The 13,967-nt window shown below is 39.1% G+C and overlaps 1 protein-coding gene across 4 annotated transcripts in view; it reads left to right on the top strand.

Moving 5' to 3' along the window:
• SLC28A3 (solute carrier family 28 member 3) overlaps nt 1-13,967 on the top strand; it is a 77,415-nt gene that overhangs the window by 47,541 nt on the left and 15,907 nt on the right. For 2 of the 4 annotated variants that reach the window (XM_038526958.1, XM_038526956.1), the window contains 5 exons: nt 3,653-3,734; nt 4,606-4,704; nt 4,941-5,061; nt 5,972-6,123; nt 6,801-9,686. In XM_038526958.1, coding sequence (XP_038382886.1) covers nt 3,653-3,734; nt 4,606-4,704; nt 4,941-5,061; nt 5,972-6,098 — 429 coding nt within the window. In that variant the 3' untranslated portion in view covers nt 6,099-6,123; nt 6,801-9,686. Of the gene's footprint in view, nt 1-3,652; nt 3,735-4,605; nt 4,705-4,940; nt 5,062-5,971; nt 6,128-6,800; nt 9,687-13,967 lie in introns of those variants that run through there. The other 2 variants (XM_038526957.1, XR_005354058.1) reach the window with 2 other exon arrangements.

Below are 13,967 nucleotides of genomic sequence, written 5' to 3' on the forward strand. Positions count from 1 at the left end.
TAGTGAAAATGAAAACACAAACATTCAAAATCTTTGAGATACAGCAAAAGCAGTCCTAAGAGGGAAATGCATTCCAATACAAGCCTCCCTCAAAAAACTGGGAAAAACTCAAATACACAAGCTAACCTTGCACCTAAAGGATTTGGAGAAACAACAGCAAATAAAGCCTAAACCAAGTAGAAGAAGAGCGATAATAAAGATTAGAGCAGAACTCAATGAGATAGAGATCAGACGATCTGTAGGAGAGATCAACAAAACAAGGAGCTGGTTCTTTGAAAGAATTAATAAGATAGATAAACCCTTAGCCAGCCTTATTAAAAAGAAAAGAGAAGACTGATATTATTAAATCACGGATGAAAGAGGAGAGATCACAGCCAATATCAAGAAAATACAAATTTTGAAAATATGAGCAGCTATATGCCAACAACTTAGGCAATATGAAAGAAATGGATGCATTTCTGGAAACTCACAAATTACCAAAACTGAAACAGCAAGAAATAGAAAACGTGCACAGGCCAATAACCAGGGAGGAAATTGAAGAAGTCATTACAATCCTCCCAAAACACAAAGGTCCAGGACCAGATGGCTTCCCAGGGGAACTCTAAAAAACATTTAAAGCAGAAATAATACCTATTCTACTAAAGCTGTTTCAAAGGATAGAAAGGGAGAGAATACTTCCAAACTTGTTTTATGAGGCCAACATTACCTCGATCCCAAAACCAAAGACCCCAACAAAAAGGAGAATTACAGACCAATATCCCTGATGAACATGGATGCAAAAATTCTCACCAAAATACTAGCCAATAGGATCCAATAGTACACTAAGAGGATTATTCAATATGACCACGTGGAAATTATCCCTGGGATGCAAGGCTGGTTCAACATTTGTAAAACGATCAACCTGTTACATCACATCAATAAGAGAAAAGACAAGAACCATATGATCCTCTCAGTAGATGCAAAGAAAGCATTTGATAAAATTCAGCATCCATTCCTGATTAAAACTCTTCACAGTGTAGGGATAGATGGAACATTCCTCATACAATAAAAGCCATCCATTAAAAGCCCACAGCAAATATCACTCTCAATGAGGAAAAACTGAGAGCTTTTGCCCTAAGATCAGGAACACAACAGGGATGTCCATTCTCACCACTGTTATTCAAAATAGTACTAGAAGTCCTAGCCTCAGCAATCAGACAACAAAAAGATATAAAGGCATTCAAAATACAAGGCATTCAAATTGGCAAAGAAGAAGTCAACTTCTCCCACTTCACAGATGACATGACACTGTATATAGAAAACCCAAAAGACTCCACCCCCAGATTTCTAGAACTCATACAGCAAGTGGCAATGTGGCAGGATACAAAATCAATGCAGAGAAATCAGTGGCATTTCTGTACACTAACAATGAGACTGAAGAAATAGAAATTAAGGAATCAATCCCTTTTATAATTGCACCCAAAGCATAAGAAACCTAGGAATATACCTAACTAAAGAGGTAAAAGGATCTATATTCTAAAAACTACAAAATACTTATTAAAGAAACTGAGGAAGACACAAAGAAACAAAGTCCATGTTTGTAGACTGGGAGAATAAATATTGTGAAAAAGTCTATACTTCTCAGAGCAATTTACACATTACATGCAATCCTTATCAACACCTTGCTCTTTCTTCATAGAGTTGGAACAAATAATCTTAATATTTGTATGGAATCAGAAAAGACTCTGTATAACCAGTAAAATGCTGAGTAAGAAAACCAAAGCTGGGGGCATCACAATTATTTGGCCTGAGCAACACCTCTTGGTTGTCAGATCAGAACCAGAGGGCTATGCTCACACTTCCACAAATTCACCCTCCATCTTTCTACTGCCCTGTAAACGTGGGCACCTGACATTCCCAGGGGATGGTTAGAGCTGAGGACCAAAGAGAGGCAAGGACACACCACAGCCAGAATGAAAGGAACTCCTATTATATCTGTGAGTTTCCTCTTTACTAAATTAATCCCTTTTCTTTTAAGTATAATTTATGTACAATAAAGTTCCTTTTTTTGTGTATATATGAGTTTTGAGAAATGTATCACCTGTGTAACCACAACTGCAATGAATATATAGAACATTTCTATCACACCTGGAAAATTTGTCTCAGGGCCACCTGCAGTCAATAGTACCCCGACCCACCCCCTCATTCCCAGACAGCCTGATCTTTCATTCACTATAGATTACATTTGCTTGTAAAATCATACAAATGGACTCACTTAGCTTTCATGTAGTTGCATGTATATATTTTCCTTCTTACTATTACTATACTTACTAAGAGTAGTATTCTATTTCATAGATATCCATAATTTGCTTATCGATTTGTCTGTTGAAGGGTATTTGGATTGTTTCTAGCTTGAAGCTATTATAACTGCCATAAATATTCATGTACAATCTTCTTGTGGATATAGATTTTTACTTCCCCAGGGAAAATTCCAAAGAACATTATTGCTGGATAATGCAGGCTATGTCTACCAACTTGATAAGAAACTGTCAAGCATGTTTGTACTTTATAAACAGGTTGTGTCAGTTTATATTCCCACCAACAATGTACAAGAAATCCAATTATTCTACATCCTTGTCAACACTTGGTATTGTCTGATTTTTTAGCCATTTTATGGATGTATAGTATTATGTTACTGTTTGTTTTGCATTTCTCTGGTGACTAATGATGTCAAACATCTTCTGATGTGAGATATATATATATATCTTGTAAAAACTAGAACTCAATCACAAGAAGAAATTCTGATGTGATATATATATATATATATATATATATATATATATATATCTTGTAAAAACATTTTAGTCATTTTTTATTAGGTGCTTGTCCTCTTATTATTAAATTATAACAGCTCTTTATAGATTCTAAATAAATCCTTTGTCAAACAAATGTAATGTGAATATTTTCTGGAACCAATCTTATATCTTCAGTAGCTAGCACTGGGCCTGGTACATTATAGCAGGTGGCCAGGTCATACTGAATATTAGAAGTTATCATTGGGGGTGCCTAGGAAGCTCAGTTGGTTAAGCAGCTGCCTTTGGCTCAGGTCATGATCCTGAAGTCCTGACCTAAGCTTGCTTCGCCCTCTGCCCATCCCCCAGCTAGTGCTCTCTCTCACATAAATAAAAATATTTAATAAAAACAAGGAAGAAGGGATGCCTGGGTGGCCCAACGGTTGAGTGTCTGCCTTTGGTTCACGTCATGATCCTGGGGTCCTTGCATCCAGTCTTGCATCGGGCTCCCCATGGTGAGCCTGCTTCTCCTTCCGCCTATGCCTCTGCCTCTCTCTGTGTGTCTCTCATAAGTAAATAAATAAAATCTTTAAAAAAAAAATTTTTTCATTGGGCTGAAAGTGGCATTTGTAGAGGCCAAGATTATCAATTCCAACTCCTTTGTAGAAAATCTCTGAATCCACACAGCCCTTTTCCCTCTCTCAAGATTCAAGGGGAGACAAAAAAAAAAGTCTATGAAACAACAGTTGTTTGACATCATGCACTGAATATTTATTTGTCAATATTAATTCCATAGTCAGAAAAGGAAGCCTGGTTAGGATGTCAGATTTACTAAGCTAGTCACGCCATGTATACTTCTAAGTGTTTATGCTTGTTTACAGATTCGTTCTGAGACAATTGCCACTTACGCTCTCTGTGGCTTTGCGAATATCGGTTCTCTAGGAATAGTGATCGGCGGACTTAGTAAGTGAAAAGAATTTTCTTTAATAATGTATGTGACATAAACATACATTCAATCTCCATCTGGCTCTGTAACATTATTTGTGTCAGGGGAAGAAAAGGCCCTGGGACAGTAGTAAACCCTTTGCAGCCTATTTTTATCCCTGCTCTGCCATATAGTTTTCCTTTGTATACCCAAGCTAAACTCAGAAAGAATTTGTTCAAATGTGCAGGTGCTTGTCTACCCAAGGATGACACTAGGTCTCACTTTGTATGACAATTCCAGTCAATTTTTAAGGGCCACTGGAGAAGGATTCTGAGGCCTAGTGAAAGTGGAAAATGCTGTTATTAATTAGTGATGTCTTCCATAGGCATAGAAATAAATGGTGACGATGAGTTGCAAATGTTTGGATCTTTCCTTGAAATCTGTTTGCCTTGCCATGCTCTCCATACACTGTGATAAAACTTAGGACTCACTTCTTCTGTAAAAAATGGAAGCTTCTGGGCCTGTGGACAAATGTATTCCTTTCCTCTCCCACCAGAGAACTTCTCTGGATGTAAAGCTCATCATTAAGCTCTAGAATCTTTATTTTTCCCAGCTAATTTGGAAAAAAAGGAAGGAAGAAAGGAAGGAAGGAAGGAAGGAAGGAAGGAAGGAAGGAAGGAAGGAAGGAAGGAAGGAAGGAAGGAAGGAAGGAAGGGAAAGAAAGAAAGAGAGAGAGAGAGAGAAAGAAAGAAAGAAAGAAAGAAAGAAAGAAAGAAAGAAAGAAAGAAAGAAAGAAAGAAAGAAAGTAAGTCATGAGACTCCCAGCCCTAGAACAATTCTCAGAGGCTGGGGATTTGGAATTCCCAATCAATTACCTCAACATTAATCTCCTTCTTCCATGTTTCCCAGCATCTATGGCTCCTTCCAGAAAGCGTGATATCACATCGGGGTCAGTGAGAGCTCTGATTGCAGGGACTGTCGCCTGCTTCATGACAGCCTGTATTGCAGGTACCACATGCCATCCTTTGTGTCCTGTCTTCCAGAGCCCACAGAATGGCAGCTTTCAGGGGGGCCGTGCCTCCAACCTGCAGATGCAGCATATGCTACTGTCGGAAGCTGAGAGGCAGAGCTGCTGCTGAGCATATTGTAAAGTGAAATGTGTGGAACATGGTTGAAAAGCTAGGAACAGGAGGGCACAGTAATGTCGTAAATTAATAAAATAGATGACACTATTTCACTTCCAGGACTACTCTCCAGCACCCCTGTAGACATCAACTGCCATTACATTTTAGAGAATGCCTTCAACTCCAGTTCACCTACGAACACAACAGATGTGGTATCTTGTTGTCAATCTCTATTAAACAGGTATTGTATTCTTGAGTCTAACTTCTTCATATCTATTATTAATAAACAAATTAGGCCTATAGAGCCCATCCACTCATTTTTATAACTTTATAAATCTGTTTAAAAATAAGAACCTGTGGGACACCTGGGTGGCTCAGTCAGTTGAGTGTCCGATTCTTGGTTTCAGCTCAGCTCATGATCCCAGGGTCCTGAAATGGAACCCTGCCTCAGGCTCAGAGCCTAGTGGGGAGTCTGTTTGTCCCTCTCCCTCTGTTCCACCCCCCACTCACACTCACACACACACACACACACACACACAATCTCTCTCTCTCTCAAATAAATAAACTTTTTTAAAAATAAATAACTTGTGCAAAAATTTATTTGGATTTAGATCACCCTTCATTTTGACTTTTCTCATCTGAGACTAGGACCTATAATACTAGCTAGTGCTATGCAAGCATTTCTTATGCCCTCAGCTTTGTGATAGGCACTTTGTATGAATTAGCTCATTTAACCCTGGAAACCACAGTATAAGGTAAGAACTATTGCTCTTTTTAGTGTTCAATAAAAATAGGCCTTGAGGAGGCTATACCACTTTCCCAAGACCAATAAAGATGCAAACTTTAGGTCTTTCTGTCTATAGAGTCCATGCCCTTAACTAGTACCCAAGCACTAATTCTTTGTTACTGCCTCTCTTTCAAGGGCATCAAGCAGTGCAGGCTGTCCTGAAAACATGGTGATAGCGATAGTGATGGGCATGAGGTGCCACCAGTGACCCATCTGGCCACTCCCACTCTGTACAGTTTCTATCTGCAAAATCAATATCCCTACCCCATTTGCCCTTTGATGCTATGTTTAATCTGACTTCTCCTGCTTATCTACTTTTTCTGTTCTACAGCCCAACTAACTGTTTTATTACACTTTTCACCAGCACTATTGTCAACGGTCCTGGTGTCATCATCCCAGGAGGAAACCACAGCTTGTCTTCTTTAAGGGGCTGCTGCAAGTTGTTAACTCCACCAACACTGAACTGCAGTTGGATCCCTGATGCATTTTGAGTGCAGCTGCTTCTCCAATGGAACTGTAGGTATAGATGCTGAATTTTCTGCTTTGGGGAGGAAAAAAAACTATTCTTCACAGACTGATACTTTCATTGTGGAATCAGCTTTAATCGGAAAAAAGGAAAACAGGAGTGAACCTTTCGGATCTCCAGAATCACGCTCCTTTCCTTCTTTCCTTCCCTTCTGCAAACCCTTCCCCACTAACAACTACTATGGTATCTTAAGATGAGCTCTTGTCTCCAGTCCCAAAGATGTTTTCTGACCCTAGAATTTTATGACATTTTACCAGAATACAGGCATAAATGAAGGGTAACAACAATGGGGCTGTGGCTCAGCCACACCCAGAGTGGCTCCCTTCTAAAATGACTTAGGGAGGTCACTGCAGTCATCCTGGCTGACCTAAAACAGCCAGAAGTTGAATCTCACATGGAAAAGAATCAATCACTTATCACCTGCTCATTGCCTGCCTGAGGAAGTCCTACAGAAATCAAGCATTCCCTAAGAGAACTTTTTGACCATTCTAGAATCAGGTTTCAAATACTATATGCTTAGAGATTTATACCAATCAGCTTACCCGAAATTTTGCTGCAATAGGATATAAGTCAAAAAACTTGGTGACTTGCAAGTTTACTTTTCTCTTACACCATATGCCTAGTGAGGGTCAATTCTGGTGGTAATTCATATTGTCTTCACTTCTAGGACCCAGGCTAAAGGAGCAGCCACTATGTGGGGTATGTTGTGAGAGGTGGAAAAAAAGGTGGCTCTTAAAACTTCTGCTACGAAGGACCCTTCACTTCTACTACATTCCATCACCCAAAGCTAATCATGATGAGCACAATGTCAATGGTTATGGATGAATTATCCTGTCCTAGGGAAGGATAGTGAGCATTTTGGGGGAAAAAAATATGATATACTACATGGATGCACGATATCCATGTCTCCCTTCAAGGAGTCACCTGTCCCATAACAGAAAGCCTACTCGTGTGTAAAATTGGTTTGTTCCTGTTGACATTACTGGAAAATAGCACAACTTTTCTGTTGAAATGTCCCTTAAGAACCACTGGAGGGAGAAAACTAAGTCCTGGTTGACATTCGAAGCCTTCCACAGACACCATTCACCAGGAAAGCAGCAGCACCAAAGCTGCTTCCTGGGTATTAAATAAGAACCTTCCTCAATGGGTTCTGAGATTTAATGTGTGTCAGAAGAAAATTCCTGAGACAATGACAGGGTCTCTTAAATGAAATGCTCATCGCCAATTCTCTTAATAACACAAAGACCACATTGTGTGAGGAAACAAGGACACCAATGACTGAGTCAAAAGGTGATTCCCCAGAATGAGATACGTGAAAAGGGTTTTTGGAATACTTGAATTTATTTTAGCTATGGTTTCTTTCTTGCTCGTGCACAATTTTTTGAAATGTATATATAAGTAGCTGGTGTGTGTGTGTGTGTGTGTGTGGCAATAGAGGTGAAGAATGATATTAAATGCCCAAAGGACTCTTTATCTCTAAAGTATAATATACTAGGATATTCTTAACTATTGATCATTTGAATCAAATTTTTCTTAAAATTTATATGCCCTTTCAGTATTTAGATTTTATTTTTTTTTATTTTTTTTATTTTTTTTTTAGTATTTAGATTTTACTTTAGGAAACTACATTTACATGTTTTTTCCCTCTCTTCTCTATATTCCTTGTGGCAATATTTAAAAAAAAAGTCTTCATTATGTCAGGTGTTCCAGTTATTCATATGTTGGTTCTTTTTGGTTTACTGTGGCTATTATCTTTCTAACTCCTTTTTATCGTGTCATTTCTTTGCAGTTTTCTATTTTGCTGATTCCTGAGACTCTCAAAGAGAATTTCTTTCCTCTTTCTGTGTGCTTCTATGGCCAACTAATTTTCAAATTCTGTCTGTTGCCATTACTGTTCTTTGGATGCTTATAGCTCTTCTCTGAGGTCTCTTACTTCAAAGAAAACAATAATTACTGTCCTGTTTTTAAAGTTTTCTTTTTTTTCAGTTGCAGAAAGTAATATCCATTTGTAATAAAAAGTGACAAACACACACACCTTCCTTCAAACATATATAAACATGTAGAGGATTTGTTGATTCTATGAAACTAGAAAGAGTCCACTTAAATATCTTGTTCAACTTCTTTTCATCTGGCAATATATCTTGGACATTCCTACCAAGTCATTTTATATAGTTCTAACTCTATGCTTCCCTTCTTATTCTGTGTGTGTGTGCGTGTGTGTGTGTGTGTGTGTCTGTGTGTACAATTCCACACAAATGAGGTAATATATATGCTGGGAGAAGGAAGGAATTAAACATCTTACATTCTTGCTACTTGCTTCCTTCCTCTTCCTTATCCCTGACCCACCACATACACGTAACCCAGGTAAAATAACTTGACATATAGCTTTCTGTACTTTTCGTTCCTGTTCAGGTCCTGTTTTACAAACATATCTTATTGAGGATTGGTATTGTTGTTTTACCATAGTGGGATATTCTGGGACCACTCACATTTCTCTGCAGCTTACTTTTCTTCAATAATATTACTTTCTGTGGGATGCCTGGGTGGCTCAGTGGCTGATCATCTGCCTTCAGCTCAGATCGTGATCCCAGAGTTCCAATATTGAGTCTCACAGCAGGCTCCCCATGATGAGCCTTCTTCTCCCTCTGCCTCTCTCTGTGTGTCTCTCATGAATAAATGAATATAATAATAATAATAATAATTAATAATAATAATACTTTGTGGATATTCAGGTCCACTGGCAAAACTTTAACTATTTTTGTCAAAGGGTTCATAATATTCCATGACATATTATGTATATGTATTAACCATTCCTCTAAGGACAAGCATCCACTTTTGGGGATTTGATTTTGGTTTTGACTACTTGGAACAATACCTGCCCATTTACTTCACATATTATTAGCTTTATTCTATAGCAGTGCTAGCTGATAAAAATATAATGCAAGTCACATGTGATTTAAAATTTTTTAGTCACCATGTTAAAAATGTAAAAGGAAACTGGTAAGATTAAATTTAATACTATATTTCACCCAATATACCCATGATATTATCATTTCAATGAATTATTAAATATTCTTTTTATTGAACTAATCATTTAAAATCCAGTATATTTTTTATACTTAGAACACATCTTAAGACACATTTTCATTGGCAATACTTGATCTGTATTTAGATTTCATAAAATTTAGTTGAAAGTAAATACACATGCCCAAATTGTTCCAAACACACTTAAAGGCTTTCCAATACCTGAAATGAGCATCAGTTTTTTAAAGTAAAATTTTAGTTTCCTCTGTTCCACATATAAAATAGTTCCATAGTTCAATTAGCAGCTACCATATTGGGCAGGACAAGTCTATATGGTGGTTTCCTAGGTGGACTGACGGGAGTATGTATATTTGGTATTAATATACGTTGTCAGATTGCTTCTTGGAGAAATATGTTGTCTTAATTTTTACCTGCATTGTGATCTAATCTTTCTAATGTGTTTTATTCATCTACCTTTGTGTGTATATGTGATATTTCTTTTCAAATGCAACCCTGTTCACATAAATCCCATGCTGATTTCTTTTTTAATATTTTCCATCCTTGAGCTGAGGAGGGCATATTATTCTTGAGCCACATGAGAAAGAAGAGTAAGGGCACAGACCAGACAAATGAGCTGATGATAACTTTGGGCTTATTGTATCCAGAAATCTTACCAATCCCCTGTAAATGTTGAATGGGCTCTGGACTGGCAGAAAGTTCCCCTCCTCCCCTTATTGGAGTTTTGGGTACATGGTGATGTCTCCACTCGTCTTTAGCAAACATAAAAGCTGGGAAGCTGCTTGTTCCCCTCAGTTCACCCTACACCCACCTACCTGTAGTCTTCTAAGATGGCCAAGATAGGGTATCCATGTGCTTCCTATACATCTGAGGTCCCTCGGTGCTGACAGAACATTGCTGTGAATCTATGCACCCTAAGCCTGTTTCAAGACAAGGCTGTGACAACTATTTTGAGGAATTCTGCACTCTGTCTAGGCAGCCCAGGAAATTTGAAGCTGCCATACTTCTCTCTGTGCCTGTCTTCACATCAGTACAGTTTTCACTAGTCTGAAACACCTTTTATAAACACTGTATCATGAGTCCAGATATGAATATTTCCTAATTTTAATGAAGGTGGAAGCTTGGTTTATTGCTTCTTATTCTGTTCATTGTTTTCTATGGGCTTGAAAAGGAGAGGGGGCAGAAATGGCATTTCTGTCACCAAAGCAGAAGCCATGGCTATACACAAGTTCTCTGGACCTGCAGAGGCCTTATTGTCTCAGCAAAGAGCAGATTGTAGTCATGGGGTGTGAAGAATGTTCTCTGATTTTTCTTCATTTCGTTAATAAAATCAGCACCCCCAAGCAGTTAGATCTGAGTAAGAAGGTCTCTGTAACTATATAGATTACCAACATGCATTCATTTTGCAAATGTTCCCAAATAATTTCTTTAATATTTCTGAGGCTTAATTAGGCTGGGAGGCCATGTGAAGAGCTTAAGGTGTGCTCTTGCCCATGAGGCTGACTTCCAATTACAGAACAATTCCAAAATCAGGCATGCTTGTAAAGAAGGTATTGAAAGACACAGCGTGCCAGCAAGCATTAAACTACCCTAGATGTACTGGAGGCAGGGATGGGGAGGCAATCATTCACATATTAAACAGGCAGGAATACAGGACTTAAGAAAGAAACGTCTGGTACATGTGCACTGTATGGTACTAATGAACCATATGGTCCTGAGAAAAGCAACTTTTTACAACCTGTTGCTTAATTTTAAAAATTGTTTTAAGCTGAAGGAAAGCATACCCTTAGCTATTCTCTTTCAGGATCTAAAGACAGCATAAACCTAGGATCATTACGTTTTCTTTTATATTACAAAGGCGATGTGATTGACCTCTGGAGGTAGAGTGAGTAATTTCAACCCCGGTCCTTAGTGGACTACTTGGCATTTTCATTTCAGGGGACTCTAGAAAGTAAACAATGAATCTGCATCAAGCCAGCCCCTCTCACCTGTTATGCCTTTTGCAAAATTGGAGGACAAGTTTCTGATAGTAGGGATGCAGCCTATAATCATGCAACTGAGAAAAGTATTTAAATGACAACTGGCATTGAAATGTAGTCCTCTGGCAACTGAGAAGCAACCAGTTTGCCATGAGAAACCAGGAGCAGAGAAAAACTGATATTTTGTGAGCTATATTAATATGCAGAACCAGGCCTACATCTTCCATGTGCTGGGCATGCTTCCAGTAATTTCCATAAGATAAGAGAATTGTAGAACCCTAGGTCATTCATAAATGCTTCCATCTCCTCTAGCCACCCTACCCCAGTCACATAGAGACACCAAACCCATAGATTACTATGGCTAAAAGCAGAGTTGGGGATAGTATTCCCTGGTCTAATCTAAATCCCTTCAACTGAAGAGTATCTACCTCATTCCATAATTGTTGGCACTTATGTCTGTCTGACCACTAGACTACTAATTCTTATGTATCTCTAGTACCTCGCACCTGGCATCTCATTGACACTCAGTAAATATTTGCTCATTCAATGAATAAATGAATTACAAAATGGTTCATCTTCACATAAGTAGGAATGGTTAATTAGATCACTGTTAAAAACATTTTAAAATCCCATCAAAAATGCATACTCCTAACAAAAATTGCAAGTGATAGACAAGTATGTAACTGAGAAATTGGAACTCTTCCTCCCACCTCTATCTGTTCCCCATAGTCGGCTAAAGGTAACACATTGGTGTTGCTGCTAATTTTTCCCTTTACATGATAAACTATAGTAAGTTATAACAAACTGAAGTGGGTCTTCTTTCAAGCCCGATGTCTGAATCACCTTCACGTTCCCTTTCTTGGCAACGTAGGGCACATGGATTTGCCTGTTGTGCAAAACTGTGTTGTACCATGACTAGTGGCCTTCCTGATACTCTTCAAGGCCAATCTTCAATTTAGTAGTGTTTTCCATGTTAAAACTAAATGGAATCATTAAAAGCATCCTAATGCCCAACATAAATAGGTGTATTTTAGGTAACCAGATTCCTTCTGCTTAAATGAACAATTGTTGTGCTATTGGATTTGGAAAAGCTCTTACAGAAAATGGAAAACAACAAACTGGTTGCTACTTCTGTTGGGGGTGGAAGTTTATTTCAGTAGCTAGGAGTCCAGCTCTGGAGCTGAGCTGCCAGGGTTCAAACTCTAGTCCCAGGCACTAGTTCCATTACCTTAGAAATTTATAAAACCTTTCTATGCCTCATTTTCCCTATCTATAAAATGCAAATAAACCTATTTCTGGGATTGGGCAAGATGGCTGAAGAGTAGGGTTCCTCATCTAAGTTAGTCCCACAAACCTACCTAGATAACTTTCAAAACATCCTGAACACCTAAAAATTCGACCTGAGATGTAAGGAGAGAACAGCTGGAATGCTAAAGAGATAAAAGCTTTCACTTCAAACAAGGTAGGAAGGTGAAAATATTAAAAAGAAATAAGGTGGGGGAGGGAAACTGTGACTAGCAGGGCTAAAGCTGAGTGGTGAAAGCCTCCGGTACATGAAAGCTCAGCCCTGGAGAAGCAGGAACTTTAAAAATCTGTGCCTGAGTTTTCCCTGATGGAAAAGTGCTTAGCAGGGCAGTTGGGCAGAATCACAGGAGGGGCAGTGAAGCCACAAGATTCCTGGAGTCACTGTAAGAGGAGGAGTATCCAGAGGAAAGCTCACCAAAAATCAAGGTCTGATATCAGTAAAGGAGCACCGCAGTCTTCTGGGGCATTTGGGAGAAACCCACTAGTTATGCAGGCCGGCTCTGGAGCTACCTTTACACTAAAGCCCAGCAACAGACAGAGGTGGCTGTCTTCTGTTCCCTTTGGGAGAGGCAGTCCCCAGGACCATGGATCCAGTGGTGCAGGGCCCTCCATCCAAGGGCACCAAAGCAGACAAAGCCGGCTGTCTTGGGACAGGGGGAAGCCAGGAGGGCACAGGAAAGCAAGAACTCTCCTGCCACTGGGCGCTTGGCAAATGTGCAGATCAGTGCACCCACACCTGCCACCAGGAGCAACTAGGCCAGTGTGGACTGGGAGACTGTGGTTCGGCACTCGCAGGGAGCTTGACTCCAGAGATGGAAGTCTGCTGGCTGCCATTTTCCCCCTCTTTGTTTTACCTTGTGCCTGGGAGAGGCAGGGTGTCTAGGGAACAAAAGTCTCACAGGATAAACAGCTCACACTGAGCCCAGCATCTGGCAAGGGATGGGATATCTCCACCCAAGCACAGACATCTAAGAATCAGTGCAGCAGACCCTCCCCCAGAAGAACAAAGGAGGAGCAAGAGAAAAGCAAGTTTACTGACCAAGCAGCACTGGAAAGCTTCAGGACTGAGGGACAATAGCATAAAGAACTAGAGGATTTTTTTTCATTACGACTTGTTTTTATATCAGACTAAAAATTTGCAGTATTTTTCTCTTTTCCCAACTTAACTACAATATTTTACCAACTCTACATTTTTTTAAGTTTTTTTCCCCTTTCGACGTTCATATTACTACAATTGCATGTCTTAGGTATCTTTTTCACTTCTGGATTCCCTTCAATCTATTCAATTTGATTTTGGTAGATATACAAGATATGGGTATTTATTTTTGTTTTTTCTGCCTCGTTTTGTTTTACAATGGTGGAAGTTAGTACCTTCCAACACACAACCAAAATACACCCAGAACCAAGTAGGACACTCTGGTGTTTCATTCTGTGAGATTATATTCTCTGTTCCTTCCCATTCTGCCCTCTCCTTTATCTTGTTTAGGATTTTATGGTCAATGTTGTGT

Source organism: Canis lupus, chromosome 1 (assembly GCF_011100685.1).
Source record: "Canis lupus familiaris isolate Mischka breed German Shepherd chromosome 1, alternate assembly UU_Cfam_GSD_1.0, whole genome shotgun sequence".
NCBI classification, from domain to species: Eukaryota; Metazoa; Chordata; class Mammalia; order Carnivora; family Canidae; genus Canis; species Canis lupus.